The sequence below is a fragment of the Mytilus trossulus genome, chromosome 6 (genome assembly GCF_036588685.1).
Source record: "Mytilus trossulus isolate FHL-02 chromosome 6, PNRI_Mtr1.1.1.hap1, whole genome shotgun sequence".
NCBI classification, from domain to species: Eukaryota; Metazoa; Mollusca; class Bivalvia; order Mytilida; family Mytilidae; genus Mytilus; species Mytilus trossulus.
In genome coordinates, this window is record NC_086378.1 from 38,623,314 (window position 1) to 38,646,746 (window position 23,433).

Sequence of the window (23,433 nt, forward strand, 5' to 3'; positions counted from 1 at the left end):
CGTAAAGAAGAAGGTATTTATCTCAATCATATTAAAACATTTCAATTTACAAAATACAAAACATACCGTTTTTTATTTGTTAGTAGTTGTTTTTTACTCTTTCAATGAGATGAGAGTACTTAAACAGTGTAAACCAACCACTCTTTTGCAAAGATACCAACACTGATACATCGAACGAAGAATCATTTCTCTTTGGTAGAATTAAAGCAACATCATAACAAGTAAAAAATAAAACTATTGCCCACTACCAATTGTGATTAGATCGCAAATCAAATTAACGAGGAAAAATAAAACATTACCGACTTATTATTTATCGCCAAGAGTGTAATATGTAGTTTTATAAACAACTGTGGTATAACTATTACGTTTCACAGTTAGTTTATTAATCAAAACAGATAGATCAAAAGAAAATTCTTAATCAGTAATTATTCAAATAAAAACCTCTCAAGTTTGAGTAATTGGACAGTTGATGCTTCATGAAATTCCCATGCATTCTGTTGGTGTCAAATATATCCGATGAAGCTTATTCTTGAAATGTGTGTGCGCTGCTTATGGACTTCATTATCTGAGGGTACGTACTATCCAACAGCTCATATATATATATCATTATCTGAGGGTACGTACTATCCACCAGCTCATATATATATATCATTATCTGAGGGTACGTACTATCCACCAGATCATATATATATATATATATATATACAACTCGTCTAAACATCAACCCAACAATGTTAGATCTGTAAATTTGCTTTCGCAAATTTTTGGTTCTTCCCTCGCCGGGATTCGAACCCATGCTACTGTGATATCGTGACACCAAATCGCCTGCACTGCAGCCGTCCCGCTAGACTACACGACCACCTGGGCTCTCAAAAAAAGAGCTTTCGGTGGCCATATGTTACCTTTCCACGTCAGTTTTAATCTAGCGGCGTACTACAGTACATGATATATAAGGCATGAAGATGTTATTGTTACAGATCAGCTAAATTATCTATAGTAAAGGATCCTACAAATTAATGTAAGATACAGTCACAGAAAATATATATGATCCGTTCATCCTATATATTGACTCTTAAAATTCAAGAGTTAATCTAAAAATGAGGGTACTTTCTCTAAAAATGAGGGTGCTTTTTATATGGCCTTCCAAATACCGTTTCGATCCCTAACATCACTGAAGAGACATTTATTGTCGAAATCCGGATATGGTGTACTAAAGAAATATTGACACCGAATGTTTGTGGCTAAATTTATAATAAGATCCATTTTGTTACAACCTGTGATCAATTTTATTTGGCAATCGCCAATGGCAGTCAGCAGGGTTAAAGAACATCAGTTGTTCGACCTGTTAGTCAAATGCGTTTTGTTTAAATATACTTTTTCACTCTTTTGATCTTTTGGAAAATGTTGTTTGTGCTGTTTTTAGACCCTTCTACAACGAAATTTGTTTGACATGCACACGTATAAAAATTGCGGTTTTTATCCAACGCAGTCATAGGTTTGAACGTAGTTTTCAATTTAGACTCGTTTATATTTTTTGTTTGGGCATGTATCATATTTTCCCTCCGGTTTATATGATCCGTTCATCCTATATATTGACTCTTAAAATTCAAGAGTTAATCTAAAAATGAGGGTACTTTCTCTAAAAATGAGGGTGCTTTTTATATGGCCTTCCAAATACCGTTTCGATCCCTAACATCACTGAAGAGACATTTATTGTCGAAATCCGGATATGGTGTACTAAAGAAATATTGACACCGAATGTTTGTGGCACAACATCCTGTCCACAAGTTAACAATTTTTTTTTTCTGTGACGTATTAAATTTATAATAAGATCCATTTTGTTACAACCTGTGATCAATTTTATTTGGCAATCGCCAATGGCAGTCAGCAGGGTTAAAGAACATCAGTTGTTCGACCTGTTAGTCAAATGCGTTTTGTTTAAATATACTTTTTCACTCTTTTGATCTTTTGGAAAATGTTGTTTGTGCTGTTTTTAGACCCTTCTACAACGAAATTTGTTTGACATGCACACGTATAAAAATTGCGGTTTTTATCCAACGCAGTCATAGGTTTGAACGTAGTTTTCAATTTAGACTCGTATATATATATATATATATAGTGGACCCAATAGCTAGTTTTACAATTTAAACATGGTTAAACGATAAAAATTTGACAAATGAATACCATGCATGAATAAACCAGAAAAAGGACCAAAAGACAAATATCAGTGTACAAAACACACCACAGAAAACAAGTGACGAATGTTTCATTTGACATGCATATATAGTCTAGGATCGCTTCTATAACTGTGAATTGAATCAAATACATGAGTTAGACTACTAATATCCAGATACGCCAAGAACATCAACTGCTGGCAGTAAAATTGAAGACCAATCTAAACCAATGTTCAAGCCATTTTACCGTGATAAGACGTGAGCCAACAAGAGTATACACTCTGTCCAACTATCCAGAATCTACAGCAATGTCTACTCGATTCAACCAGTATTATTAACCTAGAACCTGACAATTCATTTACACATGATCCCATCAAAAGACTGTAAACTGATAAAAACAAACAAACCAAATTGGTTCAGATTGACAACCCAGAAGGCAAACACACTGAATTTTGCATTGAATACTCTCTAAAACCTGCAGCTAGATTTCTGAAAATGGCTTAAACGACTATGCTGCTGTTGTAGCCAATATACTGAAGATAGTGAAATATTTTGTACTTGATTTAATGAGACATTGATTTCTCAATGCTCTTAAACTTTGTATTTATTTGGTTTTATAACTATTTTGATTTTGGAGTCCCTGATGAGTATTGTGAAGACGAAACGCGCGCCTGGCTTATTAAATTATAACCCTGATACCTTTGATAACTATTTGCTTTTAATTAACGTAATTATCAAAAAGTCGTCAAACTTTTCGTCTTGTGTTACGATTTTTATTGTGCTTGAGTTGAAAACCAAATTATAACCTACCCTCTGAGTGACTGCATCCCATGGATTTTTTTTACTAAGGTTGTTCCCTTTTTACTATAAGCTTCCCTTCATCGTTCCCTCTTTAAAAAATATTCTTGAGCAAAGTCAATGTTGATGATGACTGGCTTTACAATGTCTCCCAAAAAAAACAGTTGGATAGAATTCTCATTGGATAGCTATAAATATTGTGCATATCAATCTGTTGCTCTATCATGATAAGTATACAAATTTCCTATACCACCCTTCGTGTAGTGCTGATACATATACTATTAATCAAATGATCATAAGTGGTTTTTCAAAACATTATTACAACAGATATGGATGCGTCACCTCAGTGAATCATTTGCAGGTGTTATTATATTTGTCAATTACAGTTCCTACCGAGAACATAATGGTAGTGACTTTTCCCATTGAATTCGCTACTGGAAGCAGCAGCATTTTTATCACTGCATGATGTTATCGCTTCTTCTCGTGTAACATCATTCTTGTTAAAGCAATGATATTGAATAATTTTAATTTTAATCTTTGTTTTAAGAAAAAAAATGCTGATAGGATGCAGATTAAAAAAGAACGCTATAAGTATTACAGTCTTTTTGAAAGATAAGAATTGTGAATTCTTAAATTCACTGGGGTTTGAAAGATAAATTCATAGATGAAAGATTTTTTGTGTCTCTTGAAGTTATCCTTCGGGACATCCGGTATGGTATATCTATCATTAAAAAAGATACGACGAAACTGCCAGACAATTTAACGCCTTAACATATGACCGTTCACAAAATGTTTGTAAATAAAGAGTATATATAGCAATTGCAACTCATGTATATAAGTACTTTCTAAATATAAATCTACATAAAATAGACCAAAAACCAAAGACATTGACAACAATTGAAACAAAATCGTACCGACAATGACCGAACAACAATATCATTCTAAATCACGTTTTTTTTTAAACCTATGCATCAAGTATTATTTACAAAATGTAGGTATGTTATTAATTTTTTTTATCCAGCAGAAAGGTGGAGGCCAAACAATAAGTACAAAAATCACTATGGTATGACAAAACATTTCAGAACCAAACGTTTTTAATTAGACATTGCTATTCATGGTAGACATTTTAAGACAAATAATAATGTACATACAAATCACTCGTACACGTAAGACTTCGAGAAAGTTCGGAAAGCCGACCGTATCTTGTTTGAAAAACTGTTCAATTCATATGACCAACAAAGTCCTATCTGCTGCAAAATCTGATTAAAGGAAGTACAGATCATTTTACCTAACTAAATAAGCAAATCTTGAACACAGGATCTGCACTTGAATAAGATAGTATCTGTTGACACGTGTCGTTTAAGTGTGTTCCATGTTGCATATATATATATATATACTTATTATAAGAATAAGTTAGCGTGTTAATATTATGCAAAAAGTTGATACAGTGAATTTATTGCTAGTGATTCCGTCGTTGAAAGGTTCGATGTTTTTAAGTGCATCGTTAAAGGCCCTTCTAGACCAGAATGGAGATCAGCAACACGATAAAAGCACTTTGAATCACTAAATATTTATTTAGTATGTCGCGAGATTTTGTCTCACCCATTCAATTGTTTGTCAAATTTGCATCCAAGGACGTGAAATTCAAATTGGCTTCACCTCTTTATGTTCCTAACCACCAAACCTTATTTTACAAGTGGCAGTTCAAATATCTCTCGCACAACCTAGTGAACCCTTTTTTGAGAATCCACTTGAATTTATCTTTTTATTTATCATTGACAACCGACAAACAACAATCAATCATTTTAAACGTTTGGCTATGAGCTTTCGATGTGATGGGTGCATTTTAGATGAAGTATTTGTTGAATACAGACAGTTCACATAGCAAAGAATGTTGTGCAATGTAAGATTACATTTTACTGTTGTGGGAAAACAATACAACGATCAAGTTAGTGAAGGTACTGATTAGATTGTTGATAAGTTATGACAAAACAAAAAAGTCAAAAGATAGAAAATAGTGAGTCAAAGTGTAAGACATTCCATCAGTAGATAGGATCAGAAATAAAAGTGACAGCAATTGCATGAAGACGGCTTGACTCATCGTCTATCTTATCTCCATGGCTTACCAATCATTATTACTCTATACATTGTAGCCCTGTTGAACGATATTCCTATTTAATCAGATATATGATTCGTATTCAAGGTCGTTGCTTCATATTATAATAATTTTATCACTTTATAAGGTAACATGCAAGAGCCCGGTTCTTCTTAATGCATTTTCCGTACGGTACCAGTGATGTTCCATATTTTATTTCTTGAAGAATACAAAAACTGGAAAAAATGGGAAGCAGTACCTACATGTAATTAGAAATGACAGCGTTACAGCCAAAATCTTATATATTGTCATGCGGCCAAAGTTAACTGATAATTCAGTCGAAAAAATACCCATATGAATATAAAAATACCATACGGCCGATTTTGTGTATTTCTGAGTTTGCGCTAAAGGTATTGTGATTCCTATACTGGTTGATGATAATAGGTCGTCATACAAGAATTGCATTTTCACTTTGTGATTTTGAAAATTCACAAAGCTGACCATTGAAATGGACATCACGTGTATGAAGTTCAAGTTATCATTATTGTTAGCCAAAAAAATATGTGCATAAGAAACTTTAAAGTTATATGCTTCATGTATACTTGTTGTTGACATAGTGCGACATGCATGTAGTTGCATAACCACTACCGTCACGTAACCACTGTATATATACATTAAGGAATGACAGTAAGGAATGAGTGTATATAGATCTTTTGAACATATTTCAATGGGCATTCAATCTGCGTGTTGTTGTTCTCTTGGACTCTTATTAATACATACATCACAGTTGACTTTAATAGATGTTGAAGCAGGGTCACAGTGAAGAAAAAAAATATGTCGTTTTTACTTTGTTCATCCGTTCGTCTGTTCATACGGAGTTCAAACTATTCTCAATTACAATGAAGTGTGGAAAACTGATTTGCCGGAATGACGGACGGACGTCCGGACAGACAGATGGATTGCAAACCTTTAGTCCCCTTCGAATGCGTCAGTAGGACACACACATATTAGAAAAAATTTCTGAGGCCTTCTAAATTGATACGAACGCAACTTAATTTTTTTTTATATATGTTCTTTTATATACTAGTACCTATGTTTTCAAGGTCCTTCTGATCGTGTATGTATAATATAATATGCGTGCACGCAATTTACATTTAACTTTACTACGCATTACAACTCTGCACAGTGTAAAGAATTATAACCTCGAAGATAATATAAGAAATTAAAGCAATTTGACAAAAACATGTGTTTCCCATAACGTTACGTAATTGTTGAATGAAATTGTAAGACATATTGGGTAATGCGTAGGCATCTTTCCAGCGATCGTATTTACTACTTTACTATGTATCTGGAAATCTTGCATAATAACCCAAAAGAAATGTCAATTCTTATATGTTTTCCCCTGCTTAACGACGCCTTTAAATCAGCATGCCGACAATATTCTCAATTAAAAATCTGGTATATAAAATTTTGCATTCGGAAATTCTTTTCTTAAATAGCCAAAAACAAGAGAGAAGAAAATTTAGAAAATAAACCTTTCCAATGTTGTTTACACTTTACAGGTTGCTCAAAATGAAATAATATCTGAATATGCCTAAAAGATTGTTTAAACATTCTTACAAATTTATAATACTGCTGATGCATTATTATTCGTTGGATGCCGTTTTTTGTGGATTTCCTGTGAACAGGTGGACCACGAATTTAAATGGTCAACGAATGGCAGATTTTCCATTAGGGCGTATCAGAGACATGTATACTTAATTTACTGTATTTATATGTCTCTGGTCGTATAGTCTGGAATACGGCAAAACCACGAAATTAAATGTCCACGAAAATACAAGATTTGTCAATCCACGAAGATTGATAGCCACGGAAATAAATGAATCCATATAATTTAACACCGCACAATTTTGATAAAGTTTGCAAATAAACTACATGTTTTTTTGCATTGAAAAATGAAGCCGCATTGAACTATCAGTTGTGTAACCCGAATAAGTCACAATATTGTCAGAACCATAAATATTTTAACAAAAGCTTTCATAGGTTGAATCTATACTATTAAACGAGAAGAGCTCATTTTTGGTGCCGCTTCTCTTCTTTCCACAATAAATTAATCAACACGCCTCTGTATCCTATAGGTACAGTGCATAGTCGCATTTGTCATCCATTCATATGATTATTCAGATTGAGTCATTTTGGGAGAAAAACGAGAAAAGGCATCCGGATATTGTCCCGTCATTGGACAAAATTTTAAGTCTGATTAGACTTCCGGTTTGCGTTTTTCTGTATACTGTATTTTAAGAATTCTATCTGCTATCATTTTCAAGTTTACTATCCACGGCGGTCACATAGTTTATTAAATAGAGAGGGTCTGTATACTATATCTATGACCACCATGGATCGATTAGTAAACTTAAAATTGAAAGTAAATACACTATATTTATATTGTAATGAATGTTCATAATATCAGTACAGATAAGCGCAAAAATTATTCATGTGAACTTTGATACCTTTTCTGAAATTCTCCAGTTATTAAATCTTTTCCAAAAAATTCGTTGAATACAAAAAAAGAAGATGTGGTATGATAGCCATGATGAGACAACTCTCCACAAGACTGAGACCAAAATGACACAGACATTAACATTTATAGTTCACCGTACGACCTTCAACAACGAGCAAAGCCCATACCGCATAATCAGCTTTAAAAGGCCCTGAACTGACAAGGTAACACAATACAAACCATAAAACTAGCGGCCTTATTGATGTACAAAAAATGAACGAAAAACAAATATGTAACACATAAACAAACGACAACCACTGAATTACAGGCTCCTTACTTAAAAATGTTCATAACATACTCATATTGAAATTGATAGAAAACCAAAAATTGGGAATTTTGGAAATAAAGGAGGAGGGATATAAAAAACATTTCCCTGTCCCCAATAACCTATGACTTATGATACTTTTGCTGAAATTCCCCACTAAATGTAGTATGTTCATATTGAATTTGATAGAAAACCAAAATTGGGAATTTTGGAAATATAGGAGGAGGGATAAAAAAAAACACATTTTCCTGTCCCCAATAACCTTTGACTTATGATACTTTTGTTGAAATTCTCCAGTCATTCAATATTTTACATAATTCTTCCAACAACACTTTACATACTTTCAACAGTACTACGCTCTGAATGCCCGCGATATCGCGGGTGTGTTCTAGTCTAATATTGAAAGTTTAAGGCCATTATTTTCAATGAAGATGATGTGTGAACTGCATACTATTGCTTGTATTTCAACTTTATTAATGTATACCCTATATAGTTTCTATCGTTTATCTTAACTTTTATCTATTATGTTAACAGTAATATGTCCATAGTATACGAATGGCCCACTAGCACTATCATTTTCTATGTTTAGTGGACCGTGAAAATGGGATAAAAAATCTTAATTTGGCATTAAAATTAGAAAGATCATATTCTATGGAACATGTGTACTAAGTTTCAAGTTGAATGGGCTTCAACTTCATCAGAAACTACCTTGATCAAAACTTTTACCTGAAGCGGGACAGACGGACGGACGGAAGGACATTCAGAGAGGCGAAAGAACAGACGCACAGACCAGAAAACATAATGTCCCTCTACTACCATAGGTTTGGTATATAAATTTCACGCGATAATTTCCAACTATTGACTTTACGTTGACCAGCATGAAGACCATGTCAGAAGGACATGCACACCAAAAAAACGGAAGTCGTAGCCACCTAAGACCTTCACCAATTATCATCAATTCATGTGCCTCAAGGTCAAATTTAATGCTGACATAGACATTTGAGACCGAACGCCTCGTTATGGGATAATATCAGAAACCATTATACTTACAAAAGTTTGGAATTGTGGAAAATGTGTGAGTTACCAAGACATAACTTTGTTACATTTTAACCGAAGATATTTGACTTTTCTGTAAGGGACAGCCCCTGTTTTCTGTTTCTGAAAAGACAAAATCAGCTTTTACTATTAAACCAAAAGCCCTAGACCCATGGGGTATTCAGCAATTATTATTTGGACTGATGACTTTGACAAAGGTCACAAAGTCAAAGGTCAAGGTCATTCCCTAGATATCGAATGATGTGTTGACATTATTCAAAAGATGTTAAGTGTATTTTAAAGCATTTATTGGTTGAAATTGATCTTTGACCTTACAACTAATTATTGGATATATCAAAAACGATTATACTGTTAGAAATCGTAAATAGTGAAAAATGTTTGGGTCATAAAGGCGCAACTTTTTTCTATTTTGACCGAAGAAATTTTGACCTTTCCATAAGGGCATAACTCTGAAAAGACAAAATTAGCCCAATCTCTTCAACCATGTGGTCTTTTGTGATGACATCGTGGACCAATGACCTTGAAAAAAGGTCATGAGGTCAAAAGTCAATGTAATGTCCGTGATAGTTGGTTATCTATTTTTTGGGGTCATATTGTAAGGGTTTAATTAGTGTTTTAGAACTTTTCAATGCAATATATACGCCTATTGAAACATTAAGACCTCTCAAGTGTTCAAGAACAATTGACATTTTAATTTTAACTGTTAATGTTTCAGTAGACTAAGTTATCGGCAATGTTATGATTTAGTTGAAACATTTTAATATTTTTTTCATTTGATGAATAATTCGCGAGTATTTGGAAAACGAAGAAAACCGAGGATACCTCTAGCATTTCGCCTGTTTTGAAGGGAGCACAAATTAACTTTGTATTTTCTGTAGATGGAAACTCCAGCACTGGAATTTGCATCTTAAGCGCAGACTTTAAATTCATACAGCAGTAACTGTATGTCTACAGCAGTAACTGTATGTCTACAGCGCTCAGCCTTAAATCTCTGCACTTTTAATCTACAACGCTAGACTGTACATATGCAGCGCAGGACTTTACACCTACAGCGCTTTACTTAAGATCTACAGCGCTTTACTTAAGAAATACAGCGCTTTACTTAAGATCTACAGCGCTTTACTTAAGAAATACAGCGCTAAACTTTTATATCTATATCGCTCATCTTTACTTCACCAGCGCTAGACTTTCGATTTAACTTTATATTTACATCGCTCGGATTTACATCTCCAGTGCTAGACTTTTAATATATCTACAGCGCTGGAGTATATTTGCAGTGGTTGGTATTATATTCTGCAATTGACTTTTTTTTTATCTACAACGCCGGACTTTACATCTCCAGCGCTTGACTTTAGATCTACAGTGATTAACTTCATACCTAAATCGCTAGGCTTTACATAGCAACCGGTGGAATTTAAGAAAAAGAACTCAGACTTTATCTGTATGAGACCAACAGTGCTCCGTAGTTATACACAAAGGTGATTGATTGCCTTTATAGTAAGAGACAGTTTATGGCTAGTCTTTGATATCATTATTTTATTGCTCCGACATGAACTCTAACTTGTGTGTAACCTGTCATGCATCTAACCATGACATAGCTGCATCACTAGAATGTAAAGAAAATAACAAACATGTGTCTAATAATAACTGATACGAACATTTACAATAAAACCTAAGGACAGCTCGACATTTGTGATATACAAGCAATCTATTGAACGAGAAGAATGCACATAAATGTCATAATTTACCCCTAATGAGTTGTGGTACCAGTTAATAAGAAATAATAAAGATATTCCAAGACAACAATGGTGTCTGAACAAACAATGTCTGTATGTTGTCCACATTAAAACATTGTATTGTCTATTCTACTAGTATTATGTTATAAACCAAAGTCCCTACACATGTCTTTTCAAGCTTATTGCTTTTTCAATTATTTTAAGTTCAAATTAATTTACAAATTATTTTACTGCTGTTTACATTTTAAAATGCAAACATTTCATCATGGCCATCATCTTTTTACCAAGTCTTGTTCTAGTCTTCTCGTTTATTTCGATTAAAATTTAGCACAACATTTAAAGTATCCCAATAGTGTTCATCGAAATTGACATATTGAAAGTTTAAACGAATACAAGAGTCATTGCAAGTGCATGGTACATACAGTAAGCCGCAGGTTTACAACTTTCTGCAGAACACCGTGGTAAGAGGCAAGTGTCGCAACTCGTAAAGATATATATCTATAATGAACATGGCCCAGTAGTTGCAGTGAAAAAATATTTTGTAAAAATTTACAAAAAAAAATTATGAAAATTGTTAAACATTGACCAAAAAGGGCAATAATTCCTTAAAGGGTCAATTGCCCATTTTGGACATGTTGAATTATTTGTAGGTCTTACTTTACTGTTTTATATTGCTGTCTACAGTTTATCTCTATTTTTACTGCATTTTACCCTATGTACTATTTTAGCCATGTCGGCCATCTTGGTTCGTGAATGGTGTCGTCGGACACATTTTTAAAAACTAAATACCTAATGATGGTTGTGGACAAGTTTGGTTAAATTTATCTTAGCAGTCTCAGAGGAGATTTTTGTAAAAAATGGCCATCTTTGTTGGTTTGCCGGGTCACCGGCCCCTTTTTAAAACTAGATATCACAAAGATGATTTAGGCCAAAGTACTTTCAGAGGAGAAGATTTTTGTAAAAGTTAATATGACGATGACGCCTGACGCCACGTGATGAGATAAGCTCACTGGTCCTTTGGGCCAAGTGAGCTAAAATCAATCCACAACAACAATAAACAGGGATGTGTCCTGGTTTCAAAGATATGAAAGGGGTGGGGAGGAGTGTTATGCCCAGAGTGTTAATCATATCGTCTATTTTAGCGAGGCAAACGATTTACTTGTAATTCGAAAATCTGATCAAGGAAGCAAACACCACGTAACACTTCCCCCCGAATTAGCCATTTACAAACATGCTTAACAGAAAACTGGAGGTTCTCTTTGTGTAGTGGTCTTGTCAGTGGGTCGGCAGGTACCTTTATTGATTATCTTTATTTGATCATCACAGGCACTTGTCTCAGAAAAAAAATATATTAAAGTATATAGGATTTTTTTTTCTGAGACAAGTGCCTGTGTTGTTCATCACTAGGGGAATCCTAGTCCTCCATTTGCAAGAATTTAAAGATTGTTACATTGAAGGCCGATATAGTCTTACCCGAAGTGTCTTCGGCAATACGCTGACTTCAAAGATATCGAGGGATGTATGAAAAGTGATATATTAAAATGAGCGCATGTGACTTTAAAGCTTAAAATTTGAGTTCACGAACCGGGCCAGCCAATCAGAAAGGGCTGGTAAATCTTTCTTAATATGCCGCTCATAGTTGAATCATCCACAATAACATACGGTATTCGTAATTGACTGTTTAACATTGGATACTATAACTACTGCAACTTGAATTACTTGTATATGATTTGCGTTAACCAGATTGTTTTACATTAACCAGATTCCCCACAGGGCGCAGCTTTATACGACCTCAGAGGTCGAACCCTGAACGGTAAGGGCTAGTATTGATACAACATTCAAACTGGATACAGCTCTGAATTTAGATTGTGCTTAAAATGTTGACATAGCATAGGTTTCTGACACAGAATGAATGTGGTCTAATGAACTTAAAATATTTTTTGCTTTTGAGCAATTCACTATGCTGTTGAATATTAATCCTTTGATATTTGAAGAAATTTTCTTTTTCATTTCTGAAATCTGAAATTAGAAAAATTGAACCCCACCATTTTTTTTTCACCTTCCCCTTTCCCTTATTCCAAAACTGATCTCAATTCAAATTTCTAATGGAGTTTTCAACAATAACTACTCATTTAAATACATCATAAAACTTAAAATGTCATAGTCATGATTTAAGATGATTTAACTACTAATAACTATTCTGGACAAAGAAAGATAACTCCAATGCAACATTTTATATTGGCAAATTTCCAATGAAGTTCATTAAACTCAAGTTTTTGGCAAATTTCCAATGGAATTTATTAACAATAAAGTTTTTGGCAAATTTCCAATATACATAATTTAAGAGCAGTTTAGGTAAAATATTAAAATCATTTTCAATTACCCATCTTACATAGCTTTTAAATTATGATTGTACTTAAGTAATTGTCCAATAACCTGGAAAACATCCCCCCTTTTTTGCACTTTTTCCTTAACGGATTGAGCCATAACTCCCAAAGACAATTCTTACCATCCCTTTGTGGTTTTCCAATATCCAAAATCTAAATACATGGTTAAATTCATCATATCAAATAAAGAACCCCAAATATTTAATTTTTAATGAAATCAAATAAAGTTCAATTTTGGACCTTTAGACCTCAATTTGGACCAAGTTGATAACCGGTCCTAAATATTAAAAATTTAAATACATGGTTAGATTCAGCATATTGAAGAACCCCATATATTGAAATCAAACAAAGTTTAATTTTGGACCCCTATTTAGACCAACTTGAAAACTGGGCCCATATTAAAAAAACAAACTAAGTACATGTTGAGATTCAGCATATCAAAGAACCCAAATAATTAATTTTTGTTGAAATCAAACAAAGTTTAACTTTGGACCCCGATTTGGACCAACTTGAAAACTGGGCCAATAATCAAAAATCTAAGTACATGTTTAGATTCAGCATATCAAAGAACCCAAGAATTTAAGTTTAATTTTGGACCCTTTGGACCTTAATGTAGACCAATTTAAAAACGGCACCAACAATTAAGAATCTACATACACAGTGAGATTTGGCATATCAAAGAACCCCAATTTTTCAATTTCTGATGAAATCAAACAAAGTTCAATTTTGGACCCTTTGGGCCCCTTATTCCTAAACTGTTGGGACCAAAACTCCCAAAATCAATCCCAACCTTCCTTTTATGGCCATAAACCTTGTGTTTAAATTAAATAGATTTCTATTGATTCACTCATACTAAATTAAAGTTATGGTGCGAAAACCAAGAAAAACGCTTATTTGGGCCCCTTTTTTGTCCCTAATTCCTGAACTGTTAGGACCTCAACCTTTTGTCAAAATTTCATAGTTTTCTATTGACTCAAAGTAAAGTTACAGTGCGAAAACCAAGAAAATGCTTATTTGGGCCCTTTTTGGCCCCTTATTCCTAAACTGTTGGGACGAAAACTTCCAAAATCAATCTCAACCTTCCTTTTATGGTCATAAACCTTGTGTTCGAATTTCATAGATTTCTATTCACTTATACTTAAGTTAGAGTGCGAAAACTAAAAGTATTCGGACGACGACGACGACGCAGACGACGACGCCAACGTGATACCAATTTACGACCAAAAATTTTTCAAATTTTGCGGTCGTATAAAAACCAGGAAACCATTAAAGACCCAAAGTATCAATACTAGTATTTCTGTCTAAATTCAGATCACAAGTCAAATAAACAAGGAATCACAAGTCATATTAATAAGGAATCACAAGTCATATTAATAGGAATCAGCGAAACTGATAGGCAGACCTCACCATCACCAAGGATTACAGAATAAGAAAACAAAGATGGCATTAATATAACATGGGGTAAACGGAAATTTCTTAATGAGCTGGCTCCTCAACGACAAAAACACAACCAAATGTCTTTTTGAAAGATTGTTCGTTTGTGTTTCTCGATTTTTATATAGATTAGACACTTTGTTTCCCCGTTTGAATGGTTTCACACATTGCTGTTCAGTGTGAGCCATGCAAGACTCCGTGTTGAAGACTGTACTTTGGACCTATAATTGTTTACTTTTACGAATTGTACTTGGAAAGAGAGTAGTCTCATTGGTAATCATACCAAATCATTTTATATATATGAGCATGTATGCTCGGTAATAGTAACAGATGCATAGGTTATGACCAACATGATCATACATGAACTCAATGCAGGTTTATTTTTTTTTATTTAAGCAATGTCAAACTATATAAAATATAACCAATAAAGTTCAAGCTTTGCTCTTAGCTCCTTCGTGTTGATATATATATTTCTTTTACCTTCATTATAGAAAAATATAAATATAAATAAAACAAGTGCAGGGCTAAACGTCAATAAGACAGTAACCCAGTAGTACAAACATACCAAATATGAAAAGTTTTGATTCTTTGATAACAAGTTCTGATCAATTAAATGATGAAAAAATTGTATTTTCTGAAAACGTCAGCAAATCTTGAAAAAAAGTATGAATATTTGGTGCAAAATGCAGCGTTAAGACTTCATTTTGCTGCACTCTCCCCGACGCCTATAACATTAAAAAAATCTTTATTTACAAAAAAAATATATTAAATTGCCCTAAAATGTATTGGATGTTAAAAATGAAATGAAATTCATGAGATAAAAAAAAATGAATGGGTGATCTGTATAAACAGTTGTTGAGAGGCCTTTTGAAAATGACAGTAAAAATACCATATTTTATAAAAATATAAAAAATCAAAATTTGTTGGCAAAAATAGTATATAAAAATAATAAATACTTGCCTATAAAAACGAAAACAACACTGCAAACAACATACAATAAATAAATAAATAAATATTAAATAACACATGTTTTAAAAATGTCCAAAGATCTGATTTAGCACTTATTTTGTGTGCTCAGTCTGCATATCCTGTTCTGTACTGCCTTTAGCACTTCCATGCAATAAATAACGTATAACCACAAAAAACTACACACACCTCAATAAATAAATAAATTATTAAAATAAGAAGGACAAAATACAAACAAATAAATTAAATAATAAACTCTAGCTGCTGTTAAATAATGTCACACAATGTGTTTTACACGTTTTTCTTTGATGTACGTATATAATTCATATCATGTCTTGCTTGATGGACCTTTTCTCTTTTCTCAAATCTTTAAAACATTATAAATACTTTGAATACACACATTTCAAAAAGAAGTTTAAGTAAATCGTCAGATTTTTGTCAAATACACACAGGACAAAACACACAGTTGTACAAGAAAAAATCAAAGAGTTAGACTCTTTAGTATAAAAATATCTAAAATGACATTACGATGGTGCCTTTAAAAGACAGGATTATTCCTATTTAAAATGTGCTTTGCATATTAAAATGTATGAGCTATAGTGATGAAATGAATAATTATTTCTACTTCAATAAAAAATACACGTGCTGCGACAGAGGAATGTAAGAACTTCTCGCCGTCGCATCCTTTCTAGTACAAGTTATTAAAAAAATCAAACATGTAGTTTAAAAGAAAGATGAAAATCGCTTACAATAATGTATTTTAAAATGAATGGAATGTTTCTGTCTGGTTGTTCCATTTTTACGGAATAGAAAAAAAGAAGAAAATATAATATTAAATTGGTCCTCAAATTATTTCTGGTGTCGCCTACTATTGTAATCATTATTTTACCAAGAGTTTCTTTCGTGTTCATCTACAAACATTGCCGTTGTTGGTTCTTGTAGCGCAGTTCCTTTCCTTATTCTCTTGTGTACACTTCTCTGTCCACGCATACAAGACGACTCTTCGTGCTTATATAAGTAACTCTTCAGAGCAAAAGCTTTTCCGCAACGCCCACACTCGTAAGGCTTTTCTGTTGAATGTGTCTGAACATGTGCACGCAAATTAGACTTGTCGGCGAAACATTTAGAGCACTGTGGACAAGAAAAAGGTTTCTCGCCCGTATGGGTACGAATATGACCCTGCAGCAACCATGGTCGACTAAACTTCTTGCCGCAGTATGGACATTCGCAACCTTGATTATGTGTTCGGACATGCATGCTAAAAGCTGGCATAGACACGTAAACCTTGTCACAGTGTGGGCATTGTCGAGCTTTCTTGTCGGCGGAACTACGGTGTGTTTGGCGATGTCGGGCAAGATTGCTCGATGTACTATAACGTTTTCCGCAATCTGCGCAGGCAAACATTTCTTCTGTCTCAATAAATTGTGCTTTTTCGTCTTGGGATTCTGTGTTTCTCAATGTTGACGTTTGATAGTTTGGCATACTAAAGTCCAATGCTCTTCGAACTTCTTGATGTTCTTCGACAACTGTTTCACGAACAACAGGTTTTCTTGGACTAAAGAAGTCAAATAAAAGCGAAAGGTGTTCCGAGCAGTGGTATGCGTAATCTGATTTTGGTGAATATCCGTGACGGCTATCTTCACTAATCAATGATATCCCGCTATCACTTTCGCCATCAGAGACATCGTATTGTTTTGTCTGCTTATAAAAGTTTTCTGAAATAGTACGTTGGTGCCTATCATCCAGTCTGTTTTCATATGTGTCGCAATTCGTTTCGAAAGAATAGTGCGCTTGTTGTGGTGGGGAGTTGAACTGAGTTGTCTCAAAAGTACGAAATCTTTCTTTTTGCTTTATAATTGGTAAAGTATACTCTTTCCTCGTGACCTCCGTTCTGACTGTATTCGAATTAGCATTACTATTGTAGCTTGATGTTTCCCATGTTTCGTCTGTCTGTAACAGCGGAACATTCATGACACTGTGTTCTTCGCTAATTATGTTAACTGTTTCATTCTGGTTAGTGGTATGGGTTGATTCTTGTTTCGAAACTCCTACAATAAAAAATGAAAAGTGTGAAATTACTCGAACCATCCGGAGCAACGAACGTAGATAATGCCAACAACTCTTATATGTTTGGGGGCAGGGGATGACATATAGTCATTTTCAACGTGAGAATCTTTTAGTCCCTTTTCATCCGTTTAAAGGGATTGAAACACTTTAGGGATATAGGGGTTAAATAAAATGGAAAGTGGGGTATGGGTGATAAGAAAAAGTGGGATCTGGGAAATAATTACAATGAAGTTGGAAGTTGGAAAAAATTCCAGTGAAAAAGGCAGGATTTAGTAATGAGCAAACCCGTTCTACAGTTCTAATACTAAGGCAGTGTCGGTATAAATCTATACCAAAGATTTGTCGTCTTTAATCGTTGTTTACATTACATTTTAGGCATTTAGTTGTATTTTTTGGAAAGGGTATACAAACTTAAAAACTTCAAAAAGATCCCAAACAGAACAATTTATACTGTATTTAGTAGCTATACAGACTCCGATAAAATAAAAATGTTTTAGCGTCTCATATCGAAAGACAAACTCCAATCAAGAAGGGAAAATTAAATATTAAAATCCTTCAAACTGATAATTTTAGGAAATTTAAATTTAAAAAGATGAAATTAAATAAACAATTATAATAATACAAAAGACGTATGTTTTCATATTGTTATCAGTTTTCGCCGTTTCATGGGATTGGGTCATATACACGTGGACACTTAAACTTCATGATTATCATATCAAATTGTTTATCAGCAATGCAACTACTTGGTCTTGCAACACGTTAAAAGAGCATACTGTTTTTCTGTGGCAAAAAATAACTAAAAACTTTTTAGGAGCATCGTGCATGCTACAAAAAAAGAAGATATCAAAACTCATATTAAGTCCAATAGACAGACACGGGCAATACCATGGAAAAATAAAAACGAGAGGATACTCAACAAAATACGATAGCAAACGCTACATTTCAAAAATAAAAAGACTAATCTATCCGAACCTAATAAAAACGGGGGTGAACTCAAGTGCTCCGCAAAGGGAGAGCAGTTCCTGCTCCACTTGTGGCACCCAAAACTGAATAACGTAGAAAACAAGTTAAATTCATTATCCTAGCATTAACACCTAATTAATAATGGTCGCAAAAACAAGACTAAAACTGAACAGATATAAAATTTTCTTTTTTTTTTTTTTTTTTTTTAAAGTTGTGATTTTATACAAGCTTCATTGGCAATTCATCTGATGCAGTAACACTAGTAAAAAAAAATATAGTACTGTCAATGTTTAATGGTGTTTTTTTTAGACTTTTTTGTTTCTTTATAATTTATCCTTTTTTTTATTTTTTGGAAAATGGGTAACTTGCTTCAGCGGATATAACTCTGCATTCTCTAAACTATATCCCTATCCTTTCATTTCCTATATTGATCTGTGGTGAAAAATAAGCCGATTACTCTTTTTACTGGTAAAGTCGTTGCACTTATCTAAGGAATAAAAACCACATAAAGGTGTTAATTTGAAAAGTTTGGTTAGATAATCAGTAAAAAGCATTGAGGCTGATAATTTGTATAATTAACAGACCAAGGCTTCCTGCTGGAAATTGATTCCATACGGTACTACTTACGGCAGAGTAAACAAACTATGAATGACACGACCACGTGATCGATTTGTGAACAAAGAGAAAAGTCTGAAACTGGACAAGTGTTTATTTAACAAGTTGCAAAAGAAGTGTTTTACTACCCACATCTTTGATGAACTAAGGATGATAAGTGCTTTTACACACTACCAACTGAATAAAAAAATCAACGATCGGACACAAAATAGAAAGCATGTAAACTATTTTCACCAGGGATTGAAATCATAAGGGATATATATATGTCATATATCTTCAAGTGCTTTTAATCTCAAGGTTCAAACATCCAGTAGGAACATCAAATAAATCTAATTATTTTCAAATGACAAAACATGCATAACATGTTTGAAATACACAATTTAAAGAAATTTGTGTAGAACTTTTGATTTTTGAAATTTCAGGAAAGATTTGTACAGCACATGTAGTACTTGACAATTCCTTGATTTCAGATATTTGCTGAGACTTATTTTTTATTACGAGAAAATGTTCAATTACAAATGTGAATAATTAACCTGATTAAAATTTGATCTTACCTTCAAAAGAGTTGTCATTTGTCGCACTTCCATATTGTTGTTTGTAAGCTGTAAATCTTTTGTTGGTAAATAAAAAAGACTTCGGCATCTTTAAACATAGACACAGACACAATACTAAAACAAGCACAATCAGACAAGTGTCACAACCTCTCCCGTCAGTTCATCTTATCATTCTGATTCTCTTCGGAGGGATGGCTTGCAAGTCTCCTCAAATTACCATGCAGCCACCGACAAGCACACGCACAGGTTTGAGTTACAGAGGAACTGAATGAGTGTGACAGGCGCACGCGAGTGTGTTTACTACTTTAAATATGAGGTCACACTTCATAGCAATTAATCTCCTTAACATCAGTTTACCAAATGGTTGCAATATGTAAAAGCTTATCAGTGTCAAAAATTTCTTAAAGTTTTATGAATGAAATATAACAGGTTACATCTAACAAGGAATGGTGTATCTAAAATTCCATGCATTAATTACTAGTAATGAATTTGGGTTGATTAATCAATGCTGAGAATAAAGAGGGTGATTTGGACATTTGATCTAGACTGATATAAGGACATGGAACCAAGTGTTAAACATCTTGGATTTAAGTACAATCACATAAATCTAATGGTCACAGAGTACATATTTAACTTTACATTTTCAATCCATAATAATTATCGTCCCCGCAATATTAAAACCGCAAAAAAAAGGTGAAAGTCAGCAATTTTAAGTTGTTTTAGTCAGTTTGTTTTCTGAACTGTTGATAGTTCTACCTTGTTTTTATGTGTTTAAGGCATTTTGCCGTGGTTTCAAATTTTGAAATTCCTCTATCTTTCATATATAACGTGTCACCACAAAAGTCAGAAATTTACAGGATATCAATACAAACAAGTTTAAATTAAATTATAAATTTCATATGCGTCCGAAGCGCTTTTCTTGATTCTTCTTCTTCTAAAAACGCTCGAATGTGACTCCTAGTATTTGAAAGCCAATTCGGATGTATAAAAACCGAAACAGTTGAGGAGCTACATGTATATGACAAAAAAGGGACCTTTTAAATAAGAATAATACCAAAATCCATCTAAGGTATACTTTTCCTAAGAAAGTTAACAAATTGTTTTACTTAAACTAAACTCATTATATTTTTAATTGCTACAAATATTAGAGAAGAGTCTACTCAGTCTCAAACCACTATACATTGTATTACGAACCCGACAAATTACTGTCAAGGCTATGAAGGTGCCAGTTATAAATTTAAGAAATCGTAGTTACTGATTATTACGATGCGCGTAATTGTTTTCTCTGATATAACTTTCAGAGGAAGTATAGAAAATTACATATAGTATAATGCATGTGTTTCGAATACAAATGTTTGGTATCCATATTGGATTTGATTCAAAGATAATTTCATATTTAGACTAAATGCATTAAAATCATTTCCATTGAAACGCATTTGAGCAATGTATTTCTAATGTTTACCTAAAATCGGGTCATTTTACATTATGGGGTATCAATTATACATGTCCTTTCCAAAATGTATTTCAATTTTTTTTTAAAGTTACTGGTGCCGATATCTTTTACTTTTTCTTTTAAATAATCCTTTACCAATTATGAAAAAAACCTCTGGAAAAAAACATAGTGCAAATAAAAGAAACACCCCGGCTTTCATTAGTAAAACCCATGCATACAGGGTAGAATAGTAGCCGTTTGACTAAAAGAATGGTATAAACACTTAGCCATGTTCGGAATGGAAAACCTATATCTCTATAGTTGGAGAATGCAACACTCTGAACAATCGGATTACTTTTTTTTTAGGAAATAACAGTAAACTAAAATTTTAATTAATGTTTGCTGTTGTTTTTTTCCACTGCAGTTGGTTTAAAATATAATACTGATGATCAGATGCATGCAATCTAATTGAGATGCATGGGATGTCAAAGGCCCGTTTTCCATAAAAAGTTCTATAGATATAGGAAGATGTGGTGTGAGTGCCAATGAGACAACTCTCCATCCAAATAACAATTTAAAAATTAAACCATTATAGGTTAAAGTACGGCCTTCAACACGGAGCCTTGGCTCACACCGAACAACAAGCTATAAAGGGCCCCAAAATTACTAGTGTAAAACCATTCAAACGGGAAAACCAACGGTCTAATCTATATAAACAAAACGAGAAACGAGAAACACGTATATATTACAAAGGTCAGTAGCATTTTGTATTTATCCAAACTTTGTCCTCATATAAACATCGGATAAACAAAATATACACATATGCATGAAGACAAAGCTAAGCTCTTCAAATGAATGTCATATCTTTCTTTTCCTGCATGTGTAGATGTCAATTTTTCGTGTACCCTCTGTTTCTGATTAAATATTGCTGATATAGCAAATTTCAGGAGACAGTTCAGCTGATAAACGACACAGAGCGACTTGCGGTTTCTATAACTACCAGTATTCCAATTTACTTGAATCCGTTTTAATGAGGTAATGCCATTGCCGGTTTCGTACTTTAAACACATAAATTCGATTAGAAAATGATGTGTTTTGTTTATTAAGCGATATAACAGCATCTCCATTCCTTGTAAAATATAACATGTGCTCACCGTACTACAAAATACGATATTACATAACCTTGAGTGTTTGTATCTTCAAGTGTCACTACAACTAAAGATAAATACATTATTTGTGTGTAAAAACTTCAGAATACTTGAATTTTATTGACTTTTAAGGCAATTGATAGTAGATGAACTTCTTTACTAAGACCATTTGACCACCGAGGCCCATCAATTAACAATGCATAGATGACGAGTGCATAATAATGCTACAACATTTCGTGTTTACCAGATAAACACCATATAGATGACCTCCAAAAATATCATATTATTGTGGGCAGATAGTTTTTTGGTGGTTCCTTTGTTTAACCATTTAATGCAGCTCTGACATTGTTTTCTTTTTAAAAACTCAACATGTTTAACACGTGCATGCGTACTCCATTTTAAACTACAAGGATCGAATTGAAAGTCTTGGTATGAATACGGATTTAGTTGAATTATTGAATTGCAAGCTCTTAACTTGCCTTCAACCCCCAGGGGTATAAATGTGCATTTCATAAATAAATAAATCATAACTTCCAAAAAATGAAAACGATACTTTATATACATTATATGCGACCTAAGCGCTTTTCTGGATTTACCTTGATCGGAAATGCTCAAATCAGAATCATTGAAAGCCACCAATGCATTATAACAGAAACAGTCAGTGAAAAACAGTGTATAACAAAAAAGGACCGTGAATTAGCATATATATAATATTCAGATCCAAACCAGGCACAATCAATTTTCTTGCATTTTCTAAATCTGTTTGCATGCTTGTTACTTCAATTTATTCAAACTTTTCGTCGCGACTAAAATTTAAAATATGAATATTCCGTCCTAAATTTTTCGAATTATTAGAATTGCTTTGTATCAAGCTGTGGATATAAATAGATTCTATTTACTGAGACCCATGTTTTATCACCCTTAAAATCTACGAAATAAGACCATTTTCGCAATAAAAATGAACACAATGATTTCAATGTAATTTGTATAGCAAATTTCTTTAAAAAAATCTATTGGAGAAGATTTTCATAGTACAAATTTCAACCGGTATAGCTAAAAAATGCTTCTATAGTTTAAATTGAACTTTAAAAACCCCACCCTCCACTGGAAAAATAACCGGATTTAAGCACTATAAAATCGTATGATATTTCAGCCTAATCCGTAAAGGCAGCTGAGATAATGC

General features: G+C 33.3%; 1 protein-coding gene across 1 annotated transcript; it reads right to left on the minus strand.

Moving 5' to 3' along the window:
• Window positions 1–14,892: 14,892 nt before the first annotated feature.
• LOC134721310 (zinc finger protein 75A-like) lies at window positions 14,893–19,956 on the minus strand. The gene is made up of 2 exons (XM_063584207.1): window positions 19,671–19,956; window positions 14,893–17,519 (listed from the first exon to the last, which is right to left on the minus strand). Exons 1-2 carry the CDS (start codon window positions 19,756–19,758, stop codon window positions 16,357–16,359), a joined length of 1,251 nt encoding a protein of 416 aa, XP_063440277.1. The 5' UTR covers window positions 19,759–19,956; the 3' UTR covers window positions 14,893–16,356.
• Between the last annotated feature and the right edge of the window lie 3,477 nt (window positions 19,957–23,433).

Coding starts and splice junctions, on each gene's coding strand:
- LOC134721310 (XM_063584207.1), bottom strand. CDS start 19,758: ATGCCGAAGTCTTTTTTATTTACCAACAAAAGATTTACAGCTTACAAA. Junction 17,520..19,670: donor AAATGACAACTCTTTTGAAG/GTAAGATCAAAT, acceptor TTTTTATTGTAG/GAGTTTCGAAACAAGAATCA.